This window comes from Trichechus manatus, unplaced genomic scaffold, assembly GCF_000243295.1.
Source record: "Trichechus manatus latirostris isolate Lorelei unplaced genomic scaffold, TriManLat1.0 scaffold00157, whole genome shotgun sequence".
Taxonomy (NCBI): domain Eukaryota; kingdom Metazoa; phylum Chordata; class Mammalia; order Sirenia; family Trichechidae; genus Trichechus; species Trichechus manatus.
This window is the reverse complement of record NW_004444093.1, coordinates 5,563,555-5,579,991: the sequence shown is the minus strand read 5'-3', so window position 1 is coordinate 5,579,991 and position 16,437 is coordinate 5,563,555. Positions and strand designations below refer to the sequence as shown.

The following is a 16,437-nucleotide window of genomic DNA, read 5'->3' as shown; positions in this document are numbered from 1 at the left end:
GGTTGAGAAGTTAGAGGGTTGACATGTTGTGGGGTTGTTAACCAATGTTACAAAACGATATCTGTACTACTGTTTCATGAGAAACTATTCGTTCTATAAGCCTTCACCTGAAGTACAATAAAAAAATAAAATAATATAAAAAAAGAAAGATACTTTTCAATACTCATCTCCCTATTTAAGTCTCCATCTTTATTATCCCAGGTGAATACTCAGAAATTCCTTTACTCTTAAGAATCTCAAGAACCTGCTCCTTACAGCTGCTAAAGGGTAGTTGTCAATTGTTTTGAAGTAGGGGAAATGTAGCAAGCAGACATACTATACAGGACAAAAGAGTAACAATGATCCCTTGCATAATGAAGTTTCAAGATCCTAGATAAATAAGAGAAATTCACATATATTTGATAGAATAGGCCATCTACAGAAGCCGTCTCTAAAGTAATAAATTGCTTCAAGGGTTCCCAAGACCACCCACACATATATAGTTGGACTCATGGCTAAGATTTATTACAATGAAAGGACATCAGCAAGAGAAAAAGATACAGGTGGAATCTGTAGAAACTCCATGAACAGGCTTCCTTATGTTCTTGCCTCCCACGAAGATATACACCAAGTATGCGCCTTTCTATAGCAGCAAAACATGCAGTAACATGTGTGCAATGTTTCTGCCTAGGGAAGTTCATTAGAGACTCAGCACCCAAGGCTTTTACTGGGGGTTGGTCACACAGGAACGCTGTGACTAGCAACTATCAAAATTCCAGATTCCCAGAAGAAGGCAGATGTTCAGTATAAATCACATTGTCTGTACACAGTCTAGGCACAGTGAAACACCCTTATCAATTAGGGAATGGAAGGAACAGTCCAAGCATCAAGTTCCCAGATGCCAGCCAAGAGCCAACCTTGTAAACAAGCCCTTCTAAGGACAGTAGTCTGCTATGCTAACACTTCTCTGCACAGAAGTGATTTGTAAATGTTGCAAATGAAACCAAAGTGTCTCCCAAAGTAAGAGAGGATATTAGGGAGATGACACCCTAAAAACCGCGTTAAGTATAAACTATATTTTAATCTTGACAATTGAAGCAGTTACCACAAGATACAAAGCTAACAATGCTGCAATTGCAGAACGTTTTTGTCATCAGTGAAGAAGGCTAAAGAAGGCAGCAAGTTCTGAGACCAGAAGAACTAGATGGTGCTTGGCTACCACCAATGACCACCCTGACAGGGAACACAACGGAGAGTCCCTGATGGAGCAGGAGAAAGGTGGGGTGCAGAACTCAAATTCTAGTGAAAAGACCAGACTTAATGATCTGACTGAGACTGGAGGAATCCCAGAAACCATGGCTGGCCCCTGGACTCTCTGTTGACCCAGAACTAAAATAATTCCCGAGGCCAACTCTTCAGACAAAGATTAGACTGGACTGTGGGACATAAAATGTTACTTGTGAAGAGTCTGCTTCTTAGCTCGAGCAGTTACATGAGACTAAATGGGAAGCTTCTGTCTGGAGGTAAGATGAGAAGGCAGAGAGGGTTAGGAACTGGTTGAATGGACATGGGGAATCGGGTGGAAAGGAGGAGTGTGCTGTCACAGTATAGCGAAAGCAATTAGGGTCACATAACAAGGTATGTATAAATTTTTGTATGAGAGACTAACTTGAGATGTAAACTTTCACTTAAACTACAACAATAAACAGAAAAAATTAAAAGAAGGCGGCAAGTTGTGCTCAAGGCGCACTTTTCAGAGTTAACTGAGTAGGAAAGGATGCCACCACTGTTAGAGCTGCAGGACCATCTTCTTTAAAATTATCCAATTTCATGCACCCTCTTCTCTCTTCTCCCTGAATCCAACAAGCAAACTTCTGATACACTTTTTGATTTCTACCAACCAAGAGAGTAAGCTCTTCTAAGAGAATGTGCTGATTTAATAAGCCAACACTATCACCTGATGGTAACAACATCGATGAAAACAAATGACATCCACCATTCCGACTCATGGCAACCGCATGTGCGGCAAAGTAGAACTGCCTGACAGGGTTTTCATGGCTGTAACCTTTCAAAAGCAAATAAGCATGCCTTTCTTTCAAGGCACTTCTGGATGGGCTCAAACCACCAACCTTTCAGTTATTAGGCAAATACTTAACAATTTGCATCCAGTGACTCCTAACAGGGATCCATTTATTAAGTACCCAAGTGCCTGCCTTTGTGTCATTTCACTGATCAATACTCCTATTAAGTACTATCCCTGCTGTTTACACAAGAAAGCAGAGGCTCAGAGTGGGGAGATGACCTTCCCAAAGTCACACTAAAAAGCAAATAATATTGTTGTTGCTGTGTGCCATCAAGTCGATTCCAACTCATAGCAACACTATACGACAGAGCAGAACTGCCCCACAGGGTTTCCTAGGCTGAAATTTTTACAGAAGCAGATCACTAGGTCTTTTCTCCGGTGGAGCAGCTGACCTTTCGGTTAGCAGCTAAGCTAGGGCTCCTTAAGCAAGTAACAAACCAAACCCGTTGCCTTCCAGTCAATTCTGCCTCATAGCAACCCTATAGGGCAGGGTAGAACTGCCCCATAGGATTTCCAGGACTAATCTGTACAGAAGCAGACTGCCACGTCTTTCTCCCACTGAGCCAAGCACTTAACCACTGCGTCACTGGGTTTCTTTCAGGAAGTAATACAGGGTTTAAATTCTGGTGGTTCTATCTCCCAAACTCATGTTCTTTCCATTCTATTGCACTCCTTCTTTAATTAGAAAGTCAGGTTGGTATCAGTCTCCCAGGACCTGCTCACCCTGCAGGTAAGTGATAAAATCAAGTTTCAGAACCTACAAAGCCAAGGACTAATTTGCTCTGCCAAAGTGCCTAAAACAGCCTTTTGGCTTCACCCCATCACCAGAGCTACAAAACCATTCCCAACTGCAACAGGCAGGTCTCCAGGCACCATTGCTCTTCTTGTACTGTCAGGGAGTGTCCTCTTTTCGTCTGCCAGAAAGCTGTGTGGAAAAATAATGCCATCCCTTCCGGGCTAACACACTGTAATGAGTCTCATCAAATACTGGTGGGGTAAGAAAGCTGACATTTACTGCGCATCTACCTACCCTGTGCCTTGTCCTGTGTGATGCACTTTATGCTTAAACTCATTTAATCCTCAAGAACAATCTCATCTTACTAATAAGGAAACAGAGGCTCAGAGAGTTGAAGTAACTTGCCCAACACTACACAGACAGTGACAGAGGAGGGAACAAATCTAGTTCTGACCCTACAATCTGTGTTCTTTCCACCATCCCGTGTCACACCTTTGAGTGTTTTTCAACCTCCCAAGAGACAAGATTCCTCTGGAGCACGTTTTCCTTTCTCCTCTGAAGCAACTCCGAGCTTAATTCTCTGCCCAATGACAAGACAGTTCACTCTTCTTCCCTGCCACTGTCTCTTCTCCTTCAAACACCCAATCTTTTACCCAGTCTTACACACCTCTCTCTAGTCCCCAACCTGCCTCAGAGAATAACACTGAGCTGCCGGGTTGCGGTTCAGAAAGCGCTGTCACATAGCTTCATCTGCCCTTTTCCGGCAATCCCGCAAGTTGGGCAAAGCAAGTGAAAGCAACCCCATTTTATGGAAAAGGCATCTCCCCAAGGTCACGGAGGAAAAAGCAGGGGAAGTCGGGAGCCGACTCCCAGGTTTTGACTCCTGGTCCTCAGCTCTTCCAACAGCTCCTCACTCACTGCCGCCACATCCTGGCCCCCGCCCGGCGACGTCACAAGGTGGCCCTCGGCTCGAACTCCCGTCCGCCGGGCAGACTCCTCCCCCACAACCCTCGCCCCTGGCCAGCCCCTTTCCCCCGGGGCCTCCTCACTCAACCGGTTGTCTCCCCTCATGAGCGCCCTCCCCCACTGGGCCTCCCACCCCGCAGTCTCAGGCTGCTCACGACCCCCGCTCGGCCTCCTGCAGACCGCCGCCCGCCTGCCTCCTTGGCCGCCCAGGCCCCTCCTCCTGTCAGCCCGCGGCCGAGCCCGCCGAGCTTACCTTCTCCAACGATGCGGGTCTCTGCACGGCTAGGGAGCGGGCCAGTGACAGGACGGTGTTGAAGTAGAAGCCCCGCGAGGCGCCGGCATTGGAACCAGAGCCGGAGCCGGAGCCAGAGCCGGAGCCGCCGCTGCCTCCCCGGGCCGTGGCCGCCGCCATCATCCCGAGCTGCAGTGATGCCCGCCAGCCTTCCGCGCTCCACCCGCGAGCGCGGATCTCGCAGCGCAGGCGCAGCCGCATTCGGCTTCTCCGCCACGTGACCTCTCTGTTGCCGACACTGGGTGGAGCGTGATCTCGGGGCGGTTCCACCGCAGTGCGGGGGGGAGAAGCAGCACGGCAGGCCGCGGTCGCGTGTGCAGGGCGTGGCTCCCCCCCAGTCACCGGGTGTGATGGTCGGCTCCGGGGGTGGGGCTGCTCGCTCCAGGCTGACGGAAGGAGGCGGGCACTGAGGCCGAGGGCGAGAAGACTGCAGCCCCGCGGTGGGTGACCCACGGCGGCGGCTGTGCTGCAGGGTGCATAGCTGGGGGCGCTTCCGAGGCTCCCGGTGTACCAGCGGGCCCGCAAAGATCATTGCTTGCCTCGGCCGCACGCCGCCTTCTTCCCAGGCCGAGACCAGCGCCGGCACCATGTCGGCCTATTCCAAGAACTACAACCCGTTCGACGACGACGCGGAGGACGAGGGCAGCCGGGACGCCTGCGACCTCCCCGATGGGCCCAGCGCGCCCGCAGACCGGCAGCAGAGCCTGCGGCAGGAGGTGCTGCGCAGGGCCGAGGCCACGGCCGCCAGCACCAGCCGCTCCCTTTCCCTCATGTACGAATCCGAGAGAGTCGGGGTTGCTTCTTCCGAGGTGAGCCTGGGGCGGGGTTGGGCCGGCGGGCTGGAATTGCCCAACAGGGTCGAGAAATGCCTTGCTTAGGATCTTTTGGAAAATCTCTAATTGCCTAAACTAGGTTCTTGTACTTTCATGCCTTGATTTGTAATAATCTGTTAACTTTGTAAGTAATTGTGTATGTGGGGGTCCTTGAAAAATCCCAGGGGTCTTTTTCAGCTATTAGTCTGTTTACTTGAGTCTCTTTTTCTATTTTTTCTACACCAAGTTCAAAGGTATGTAAAGCCCATGTAAGTGAAAATATTGAACAGGAGAGGCTGGCTTAGGGAAATGGAGGATCTGTTTCTTCTTACATAATTTTCTGGGCAGAAGCGTAGACAAGGCTTTGGCCATTCCTCCTGGAATGACCCAGAGTGAGTGAGGATTGTGTTGGTAGCAGGTGTCAGGTGATGCCCTGAAGTATCAGGGCTTCCTCCTTCCAGACTCCTCCTCCACATCACCAGTAGGGTTGTTGAGGTCCTACCTGCCTGGAGAGCTGCCGGATAAGCCATAGCCTGAGTTAGGTTTGCCTTTACTCCCCAGAGACAAACGGAGATGTCCTAGGTAGGCAGTGTGTGAGTTAGGGTGGTCTATTGGTCCAGTTCATCTTTGCCAGTTATTTCCTATGCATAGAAGGTTCCAGAGAGTGGAACTTTAAATGGGAACTGTTCTTCTTTCCTACACACCACACGTGTCCTCGGCCTACTCAGGGTACAGTTTTGTTTTGGCAGAGAAAAAAGTTTTAAAAAATGTACTCGTAGATTACTAATATGTCAGATAAGAATAATTAATCATAAGCACTTGTAGCTTTGAAGTATAACATTTGAAACTGAAGTGTTGTTTTCCTCCTTGGCCTCTTCCATAATTCTTTTCTCTGGCAAGGTTCACTCTGACCTGGTCGCTTGTGGCCTTGGATAGTGTTGCAGTGTATCAATTAACCTTGCAAATAGTCATCATCTCTGTCATTTCTCCATTGCTACTTTCTTGGGTTATTTCTCTTCCCCGCTTTGTGTTTCCATCGCATTGGGCCACCTTCTTGTCTTTAACCTCATTGAGGAAGTCTAGCTTATAGTCCTCACATCTCATACCTACCGAATTCTTATGTCTAAATGGAAAGCCTTGACTTAGATTTGGGAGGAGAGCCTGAGGTCTTAGGTGGAGGGGGTCACTTAATTGAGGGTCCCAGGCCCAGGGAAGCCAACTAAGAACTGTTTGAAGAGGTATCTTTGGAAACAGAACAAATGAAATGAGAAATCAGAGTGGTCTGAAGGAGGGCATCATGGTAGCCTTTAAGGATGAGGCTTAGGCAAGAAGAGTGAGAAGGAAGAATGTTCCCAGGGAAGACAGGAGAATGCATAAAGGCATTGGCCCAGCAACAGAACCTCTGGGCTCCCAAGTAGAGAAGTGTTGGGCAGGATGTATTAGAAGAAAGGGATAGAGGAGGCAGTTTAGGAGCCTTTGGTGGTCAGAGGGGAGAGTGTAGTCCCATAATCCAGGAGAACTAAAAACAATAGATGTGAGTTGTTTGACACATACTATGGTGACAAGCTCACCCAAAGGTGCTCTCTATGCGGTGAGGACTGTAAGAGGCAGCAGAGTGGCACCTCAGGCACGTGAGGCCTGGGCGGGCAGGTGACAGGCTCTGTAGTCAGTGCAACTGCAAGTTGAATTTTTCCATGATTGACTCAGTTCTCAATGATTGAGGCTCTGGGAGCAGGAATGGACAGCATCCCCCACCCAAACCAGTTGCTGTCAACTCAGTTATGACTCATAGCGACCCTCTGTGTGTCAAAGTATAACTGTGCTCTGTAGCGTTTTCAGTGGCTGATTTTTTGGAAGTAGATTGCCAGGCCTTTCTTCTGAGGCACCTCTAGGTGTACTCAAACCATCAGCCTTCCTCTCAGTAGCCTAGTGCTTAATCGTTTGTGCCAGCTAGGCAGCCTCACCCCACCCTGCCCTGTCCAAACTGTATTTGAATCCCTTTCATTCAGAGTCAGGGCAGAGTTAGGTGTGAGTTCACCACTCAGTACGCAATTTGAGTAACAGGGAAATGGCTCTACGCGGAACCAAGTATACCCTGTTCGCTTTCTTACTAGACGGTGGCCTATGAAACTCAGCTCTACGAGACATGCCAAAATATGTCAGATTTGTGTAGACGATCAGAAGTTTACAAATCATATTGGGTTGTTACTGTTAGCTGAGTTGGCCCCTGACTCATGGTGACCCCGCGCACAACAGAATGAAACTGCCCGGTCCTGTACCATCCTCATGATAGGTTGCAGATAGGACCGTTATGATCCATAGGATTTACATTGGCTGATTTTCACAAGTAGATTATCAGGCCTTTCTAGTCCATCCTAGTCTAGAGTTCCTGGATGGTGCAAACAGTTAACATGCTTGGCAGCTAAGGAAAGGTTGGCGGTTTGTGTGTACTCAGAAGCCCATTGGAAGAAAGGCCTGGCGATATACTTCCAAAAGTCAGCTGATGAAAACCCTATAGAACACAATTTCACTCTGCATACATGAAGTCACCATAAGTTGGTGTCAACAGCAACTGGTTTTATTTTTTTTTTTTTCCAGATTCATATTAGGCTAGAATGATCTGAATTCAATCCAGCTTGGCAAAAGTAGGAAAATTACTTAGTCAAGTCACCTCTAGTGAAGGAGAGCTGCCCTTCTCCTGCTGTGAAACGTGGCAAGGTTTATCCTCGTGAAGGCTCTGACTCAGGTTGTGACCTCCAAGGGACAGAGGAGAAGCAGCCAGGGCAGGACTAGTCCCACCAGCTGACTTCATAAACACAAATACAAACTATGGGGGAACTTTGCAGTCCCTTCGGTCTTTTTGGCGAGTGTGATTTCCTTTTTTTAATTTATTTTCCTGAAGTTTAATTTTTGTGACAAGATACTCATTCCAGTCACATGACTCAAAATCCAAAACGTACAAAAGGGTATGAAGTGTCTACCCTCTCTTCCTTAGCCACCCTCTGACTACTAAAACCAAACCAAACCTGTTGCTGTCAAGTCAATTTGGACTCATAGTGTCCCTATAGGACAGCAGAACTGCCCCGTAGTTTCCAGGGAGCAGCTGGTGGATTCGAACTGCTGACCTTTTGGTTAGCAGCCAAGCTCTTAACCACTGTGCCACCAGCTATCGTCAGTTTTTTCAGTATTCTTATGGAGAAGTTCTGTATATAAAGATATAATTAAAGTCTTTTTCTTTTTTTTTTTTTAAATAACGTAAGTGGAACATTTTGTACATTCTCATCTGCATGTTGCCTAATAGGATAGGAAGTTGTTCCAAAACAATATGTAATGAGCTGCTTTTTTTTTTTTTTTTTTAATGGCTATGTCATATTCCGGAGCCCTGGTGGCGCAGTGGTTAAGAGTTTGACTGCTAACCAAAGGATCGGCAGTTCGAATCTACCAGCTGCTCCTTGGAAACCCTATGGGACAGTTCTACTCTATCCTGTAGGTTCACTGTGAGTTGGCATTGACTGAACGGCAACAGGTTTGGTTGTTTTTTTATGTCATATTCCAGGCTCCCTGGGTGGTACAAACTGTTTGCGGTTCACTACTAACTGAAAAGAAGTCCCTAGGTGGCACAAATGGTTTATTCTCGACTACTAACTTAAACTAACTTAAAGGTTGGCTGTTCGAACCCACCCAGTGGTACCACAGAAGAAAGGCCTGGCAATCTATTTTCATTAAGATTCAGCCAAGAAAACCCTATGGAGAAATTTTACTCTGTAACACATGGGGTCGCCATGAGTTGAAATAGATTTGATGGCACAGGTTTGGTTTGGTTTACTAACTAGAGTTTGGTGGTTCAAATCCACTCCATAATGCCAGGCAAAAAAGGACTTACCTTACAATCTACTTCCATAAGATTACAGCCGTTGAAAACCTGATGGAGTACAGTTGTACTCTGTCACATGGGGTCACAATGAGTCTGGCTGGATGGCAATGGGTATGTCATATTCCACTGAATGGATTACTTTTATTTATGTAACCAGTCCCCTAATGATGGCCATTTGGCTGTTTGCACCATTTTGGTGAACCTGTTTGTGTCATACTTGGACTTGGTATTTCTGTATGTTTTATCCACCCTGGTGGAGAAGACTGGCTGTCCTGGAGACTCTCCTTCTCCTCTGACAGCTAAGATTGCTCCAGTGACATTTCTGGGGCCTAGGATCTCAGTTTAGGGCAGTCCAGGACTGCACTTTAGGCCAGAGCCCACATGGTTGATGCAGTAGCATTAGTGGCAAGGGAGTGGTGTTTGGTAAGATTCAAACCCCAGCTGGCACTTGCTGTACGTGGTCTCCTGCAGGGCCCCCTCACTGTCTTGGTACCTTTCCACCACTAGACAATCATCGCCACACTGAGAATTTGGTTCAGAGAGGTGGGTGAGAGTCCACCCTGCCCTCCAGGAGTAACCCTCCTAACCTGGGAGCAGAGGCCCTGGAGACTGCTGTACTCAGGATTCCCCCATAAGGATGGTGCCTTCATTCTCTAGGAAGCTGGTCTTTGAGCAGAACTATCCCCCACTCCAAGGTGGCACACCGACCTGAGCTGTCCCTCCAAGGTAGCCTCTGGTGGTTCTGATGGGACCAGAGTTCTTACTTAGCCCAACCCTGTCCTGAAGCAAAAGCTGTTGGAGAGGGGAGGCAGCTGCTAGATCCAGTAATTTCTCAATGGATTTCTCCATGTCAGCTCCATAGGAGAAACTGCATCTTCCTAAACCTTCCACCCCTGACCCCTCCCACCCCCCACCCCCCGCACTTGTCAGCACAGTGTCCTTTGTGTAATAGATGCTCTCCAGGTAGCCTTGGGTAATAAATGGCCTGAGGAAGGGGAGGGACATCAAGAGGCAAAAAGAAGGTGAGGGAGCAGAGGGTTGAAAGTAAAGGCGAGGGGGAGGTGGGAAGAATGAGTTGAGCTGTGTGACTGTGGATGAAACCCCTCCCTATGACCAGATCATTGCTGTTGGGTATAAGAGGCTCTGGTAGGGAATTGTCATTGGACCACATTTTCACCAATAGGTCTGTTCTGGATTTATTTTTGTTATCAATTTTTTGGAATAATGATGTTGTCATTAGTTGCCATTGAGTCGGTTCCAACTCATGGCAACCTTATGTATATATAGCACAATGAAACACTTCCCAGTCCTGCACCATCCTCACAATTGTTGGTATGTTTGAGCTTATTGTTGTTGCTATTGTGTCAGTCCATCTCATGAAGCATTTCCCTCATTTTTGCTGACCCTCTACTTTACCAAACAGGATATCCTTTACTAGTGATTGATCTCTCCTGTCCAAAGTAAGTGAGCCAGAGTCTTGCCGTCCTCACTTCTAAGGAGTACTCTGACTGTACTTCCTCCCGGACTGATTTATTTGTTTGTTATTGGCTGCTGTCAAGTCAGCCCCCGATTCATGGCGACGCCATGCCCAGTGGAACGAAACATGGGCCAGTCCTGTGCCATCCTTGTGATTCATTGTGGATTGGACCATTGTGATCCATAGGGTTTTCACTGGCTGATTTTCAGAAGGAGATTACCAGACCTTTTTTCCTAGTCCACTTTAGTCTGGAAAGTTCACTGAAACCTGTTCAGCATCACAGCAGCACACAGGCCTCCACTGACAGGTGGTGGCTGCATTTGGAATAATAAGTGAGCACAATTTTTCTTAAACTGTCATTGATTGAATTACACCATTGAACTTGCCAGCTCCTCAGCTGTAACAAGGTGCCTTGTTATCGTTCAGGTAGATCAGACCCGCTGCACCAGAGCCGAGAGGTCTGGCTAGAACTGCCACTCTTTCCACAGCACTTCCACACTGATGGCCTCGCTGTCCTTGGGACCTTGCTTTGCTGGCCAGGTAACATGCTATGGAAAGCTGAGGCGGCTGTGTGCGTCCCAGCCTTCCGCCTCTGAAGTGATTGTTCTGAGAGTGGGAGATGCTGTTCCATGGTCCCCCAAGACCGCCTTCAGCTCCAATAATTTACTGGAAGAACTCTCAGAGCTCAGCGAAGGCGTTATACTCATGGTTACGGTTTATTACAGTAAAAAAAGGTACACAGGACAGAGCCCAGGGTGAGCGTCCAGTGGTCCTCTCACAGCAGACAGCGCTTACTTCTCCCAGCAGTGATGTGGGACAACACACAAAGCATTGCCAGCCAGGGAAGCTTACTGGAGTACTGGCATCCAGGGTTTTTATTAGGGATTGGTCACATAGACATGGTTGACTGCCTGTGGGGCTGACCTTAGTCTCCTTCCCCTGCAGAGGTCGAGCTGATACTGCATGGCCCGAGCGCCCCCTGCAAAATCACATTGTTGGCATAGACTCTGGCTGAGGGCCCAAGACCTCAGGTAAACAAGGGCACTCTGGTCAGACAGAACATTCCAAGGGCTCAGAGGTCTCCTTGCAGGAGCTGGTCGAGGGCCAGTCCTCTCTTTGGAATGTGTAGGGCATGGACAGCCCAGACCAACACGTTCATCCTTTCCTGTGCATAGTGCCCGGCTGCAGGTCTCCGCAGCACACAGTGAGGAGCACCAGTGTCCCTGCCCTTGCTCACCAGGGCTTTTTGTGCAGTGTAAGATCCAGTTTCTGTTTCTGAACCAACTCCATGCTACTGGCAGACTTGGCCAGATGGAGTCTGGGTTCGTTTAATGTGCATACTTGTGTGTTCTGCCAGCACCTGTGCATGTGTATGCTTTTTTGGAAGGGAGTGTTGTAACCAAGATAGATGTCAAATTTTAGATTCAACTCATTGACTCCAGATTGACCTCCATCTATTAATTAATCAGTTGTTGTTAGCTGCCATCAGGCCTGCCCCTGACTCATGGCGACCTCATACCCAATGGAACGAAATGCTGCCCAGTCCTGCACCATCCCCATGATCAGTTGCACATTGTACCAGTGTGATCCATAGGGTTTTCATTGGCTGATTTTCAGAAGTATATCATCAGGACTTTCTTCCTAGTCTGTGTTAGTCTGGAAGCTCCACTCTGAAACCTGTTCAGCATCGTAGCAACACACAAGCCTCCACTGACGGACGGGTGGTGGCTGTGCATGAGGTGCATTGGCCAGGAATTGAACCCAGGTCTCCCACATGGAAGGCGAGAATTCTACCACTGAATCACCAATACCTCATTTATTATCAGTTGGTACCTGACTTTAACTATTAGCTCAGTTTAAGAAACTTAGTACTGGTGCCTTTCCTCAGGAACTCAGGGCCAGCTCTGTCAAGGAAGAGCACAAGGCCCGTCTGAGATGCATTTGCTGTGATTTGGGGTTGGGGGCTGGTGGCCACTGCTGCCCTTTGAAGGCTCCCCTCAATGCACCCTGCTGGAGTCCTGCCCGGTGTCCCTGCCTGCTCCTCTCTACACTCAACTGAGCACAGCTCCACTTCCTTTCTCAGTTCCTCTGCCCTGCGCTGCCCCAGGCCTTGCGCTGCTTCCTCCGCCAGGAATGTTCCGCACCACCTCCCCACTCCTGTTTGACTCCCAGACTTCTAAGCTTTCAAGCTCTCCATTCAACTTTGCCCCACCAGGGAGCCTCCCTGACTACCCTTTAACTAGGCAGTGTCTCCATGTGGGGCCAGGGGCTCACTCCAGTGGAGTGGGGTGTGTGTGTGCATGTGTGTGTGTGTGCGTGCGTGTGCGTGTTTCCTTTCTGTCTCCCGCACGAGACCCTATGCTCAAGTAAGTACCACAGTGTTGTCAACAAATGCAGGATCAGACTGATGCTCTCTCATCTCACCCTCTGCTAGACTGTAAGTCCCTGAGGGCAGAGATTATTGGCGATTTAGTTCACTCCTGAGCCCCAGCACCTGGAACAGTGTCTGGTGAAGAGTGAGCGCTCACTAGTATCTGTGGTCAGACACCTCATACCACCTCTGCTTATGCATCATGTGTTTTCAGAGCGCAGTCACCAGCAGGAGTGCCAGCCCCTTCGAGCTCGCAGTGGCCCTGGCTAGAGTCCATGGCCAGAGGCTGCCTCCCTCGGAATACTGTGTGCCCTCCCATGGTCTTTATCTGCCTCCTCATCTGCTTCCCCTTATTCTGCCAGGAACCCTTCCGATGAACAAAAAGCCACAAGCCAAAGAAGAATTGGGAAATTTCCTCTCTCCAAGTGGTCCCTCGGCATTGTACCCCCAGCATGAGCTCCTTTCCCTGATATCTGCTTTTCCCAGTTTAACTTAGAAAACTTTTGGGGGGCTCGAAAGAGAGAGAGAATCACCTGTAATGCTCACGCCTTAGCTGAGTACTTTGTGTGCATGTCCTTAGAACTGAGGGCCCTCACAGGAGCTCATTGCCTTCACAGCCCCATGGTCTCAGCGACCTCCTGTTGGCACAGTCGCTGACGGAGAAGAATGATGGCCTTGGAGGCCCCAGCCCTCCAGTGGCCCCCATCTGGGGGTGGGAACAGCTTGGGACCAGAGCACTGGCAGGAGTCCAGGTCCGATTGGCCATCCAAGCTCTCCCACACAGTCGTTGCTTTTTTTTCATAGTCCTCCTGATCCGTTCTTTGCCGAGGCCTTCTTCCTTGCCCGTTGAAATTAAGTCACAAGTACAGCGAGTCCAGTCACTTCCTCTGCCTTCCAGAGAAAAAATTAGCAGCTACTCCTCCCCCTCTGCTAGCCTCCCAACCTGCAGATCTCCGCAGGCCAACACCAGCTTCCAGGCGCCAGCAGGTGTGCACCCACCAGCAAACAGAAACATCCAGAGACCAGAGCAGCACTCACATCTGCTGGCCGTCAGCCTTAACTGCAGGACAAGCCTCCCTGCCTTGTGTATGTCCCTGGATTTCCGTCATCCAAACCAGACGTTGGGTTTGCTTTCCAAGTCAGCACAGTCATGTGGACTCTTGAATCATTTGAGACAATGTGTCACTCATGAACAGAAGAGAGTAAGACCTCACTGTAAATTTGGGACAGTCTTGTCAGCGCCTTCTTACTACTGCAACTCTCAGACCCGAGGTGGAGAGGCTGAGGGTGGAAGGGAGAGCACTGCTGTAAAGTAGTAGGTCACGTGGGGGGCTGGGCAACACCCCTAGGAGCCACAGTGTGGCTCGGCAGCACCTCGGATACCACAACCACCCCTGTCCTCCACTCCTGCCCCCATCCCCACCCCTTTCTGCTGGAAGCATCTCCCAACTTCAGATTCTTCTGTCTCTGCAACAGGAAATAAACTGGGACTGGACTGTTAGAAATACATCACCTCAAAAAAACACGTGAAAACTGGAAAAAATTGTTTTAATCCTTATGTAAAGCCCTACCTTGTTTCAGAAAAATTTACACCTGTATGGACATGGAGATGGTAAACATGAGGTATTGGAAGAAGCAGAAACTACGAATGAATTAGCAGCTCTTTTTTTTCCTCCTGAAAATTAGCCCTTGCAAATATTTGTTTGCTATATTGTGAAGAACACAGTCCCATAACATTTTTCTTTTTTTAAAAAAAAAACCTGACAGTTTCTTCAGCCATGTGTCAGGAGCTGGGGAAAAACATAAGTGTTCATAAATAAAGATCGGCAGCTCTGGATTTATTTCCAACAAGAGCCAAACAGAATTTAATAGGAAATTGAACAAACGTTTTAGTTTTTTACCTGAATACATTATACTTACATATTCCACCTCCTCAACTTAAGAGTTCAGGTTACTTTTTGGGTTCCTAAATGCCCACCATGTCCCTGGAATGCCTTCCACCTACACCTTTATATCTGAAAAGGGGTCTAACGGTTGTATACAGTTTCATTTTTGTCCTTCAGATTTCTAGGGTATTTGTTTGAAAATGCTTTACGCCTTTGTTTTTAGGTATGTTGTTGTTGTCAGGTGCCATCAAGTCAGTTCCAATTCACAGTGACCCTGTGTACAACAGAATGAAACACTGCCCAGTCCTGCGTCATCTTCACAATCGTTATGCTTGAGCCCATTGTTGCAGCCATTGTGTCAGTCCATCTCATTGAGGGTCTTCCTCTTTTTTGCTGACCATCTACTTTACCAAGCATGATGTCCTTCTCCAGGGACTGATCCCTCCTGATAACATGTCCAAAGTATGTGAGATGTAGTCTTGCCATCTTTGCTTCTAAGGAGTGTTCCGGTTGTACTGCTTCCAAGACAGATTTGTTCGTTCTTTTGGCAGTTCATGGTATATTCAATATCCTTCGCTAACACCACAGTTCAAAGCGTCAATTCTTCTTCAGTCTTCCTTATTCATCGTCCAGCCTTCATGTGCATATGAGGCGATTGAAAACACCATGGCTTGGGTCAGGCACACCTTAGTCTTCAAAGTGACATCTTTGCTTTTTAACACTTTAAAGATATCTTTTGCAGCAGATTTGCCCAAGGTAGTGCATCTTTTGATTTCTTGACTGCTGCTTCCATAGGTGTTGATTATGGATCCAAGTAAACTGAAATCCTTGACAACTTCAATCTTTCCTCCATTTATCATGAAGTTTTTAGGTATAGAACATCTCTAAACATTATTTGTGTAGTTAAAATAACTGCTGAGCCACAGGGAGAGTGGGGGACAGAAAATCCAGAGGCAGGCAGCTGCAGGCAAAAGCTGCTTCATGCAGTATATCAAAAAGCTTGAGAGTCTTCTATCCAGAAGGGTGGATATAGAGATGGGACACGGCAGGAATGGTTGTAGATAAATCCTGAAATAGAGACAGAAGCAAGTGTGTCACAAACAAAGGTAGGCGTTAGCATCACTGTTGCAGTGTGTTCCCATCTGCAGCCAAAACCAGCCGCTAAGGGAACCATATCACTTATGGAGCATCACTCATGCGTCCATTCAGCACATCTGCAGCACGCACGTCTGCACTGGAGACACAGCCGTGAGCAAAGCAGAGTCCAGTCTCATGGAGCTTGTGCCCTGTAGAGAGAACTAAAGCAGGGTAAGGAATGGAGGGTTAGGTTGGAAAGTGGAGCTCTGCTTTTGGGAAGGTATTCGGGGAAGGCTTCTCTAAGGAAGTGGCCTTAGAGCATAGACCTAAATGAAAAGAGGGAATGAGCCATACACGTATCTAGACAAGGAGCATTATAGGCAACAAAATTAACATGTGCGAAGGCCCTGTCGCAGGTCAGCCCTGTTGCTAGTTTCAGCACTGAGACCAGAGTTTTAAAGCTGAAACTTTGGATGGGTTTGGAGTCGACACTAACAGGGTCCAGAAAGGACACCAGAACCTAGTCTATGGAATAGAGTTTGAAGATACGTCCAGGGTCATAACAAAGTTTATTAAGAAAATGTTCTGCATCCTGCTTTGGTGAGTGGCATCTGGGGTCTTAAAAGCTAGCAAGTGGCCATCTAAGATGCATCAATTGGTCGCAATCACCTGGAATAAAGGAGAATGAAGAACACCAAAGACACAAGGAAAGTATTAGCCCAAGAGATGAAAGGCCCACAGAAACCAGATATTTCATCAGCCTGAGACCAGAAGAACTCGATGGTGCCCGGCTACCACCAATGACCACCCTGACAGGGAACACAACGGAGAGTCCCTGATGGAGCAGGAGAAAGGTGGGGTGCAGAACTCAAATTCTAGTGAAA

General features: G+C 48.0%; 2 protein-coding genes across 2 annotated transcripts in view; one reads left to right on the top strand and one right to left on the bottom strand.

Moving 5' to 3' along the window:
- Nucleotides 1–4,254, bottom strand: part of PI4KA (phosphatidylinositol 4-kinase alpha) — a 158,134-nt gene extending 153,880 nt beyond the window's left edge. Inside the window, exon 1 of the mRNA XM_004386190.3 lies at nucleotides 4,018–4,254. Coding sequence (XP_004386247.1) covers nucleotides 4,018–4,179 — 162 coding nt within the window. The 5' untranslated portion in view covers nucleotides 4,180–4,254. The remainder of the gene's footprint in view (nucleotides 1–4,017) is intronic.
- Nucleotides 4,255–4,474: 220 nt separating this feature from the next.
- The window catches only part of SNAP29 (synaptosome associated protein 29), a 36,379-nt gene continuing 24,416 nt past the window's right edge, over nucleotides 4,475–16,437 (top strand). Inside the window, exon 1 of the mRNA XM_004386189.2 lies at nucleotides 4,475–4,865. Coding sequence (XP_004386246.1) covers nucleotides 4,644–4,865 — 222 coding nt within the window. The 5' untranslated portion in view covers nucleotides 4,475–4,643. The remainder of the gene's footprint in view (nucleotides 4,866–16,437) is intronic.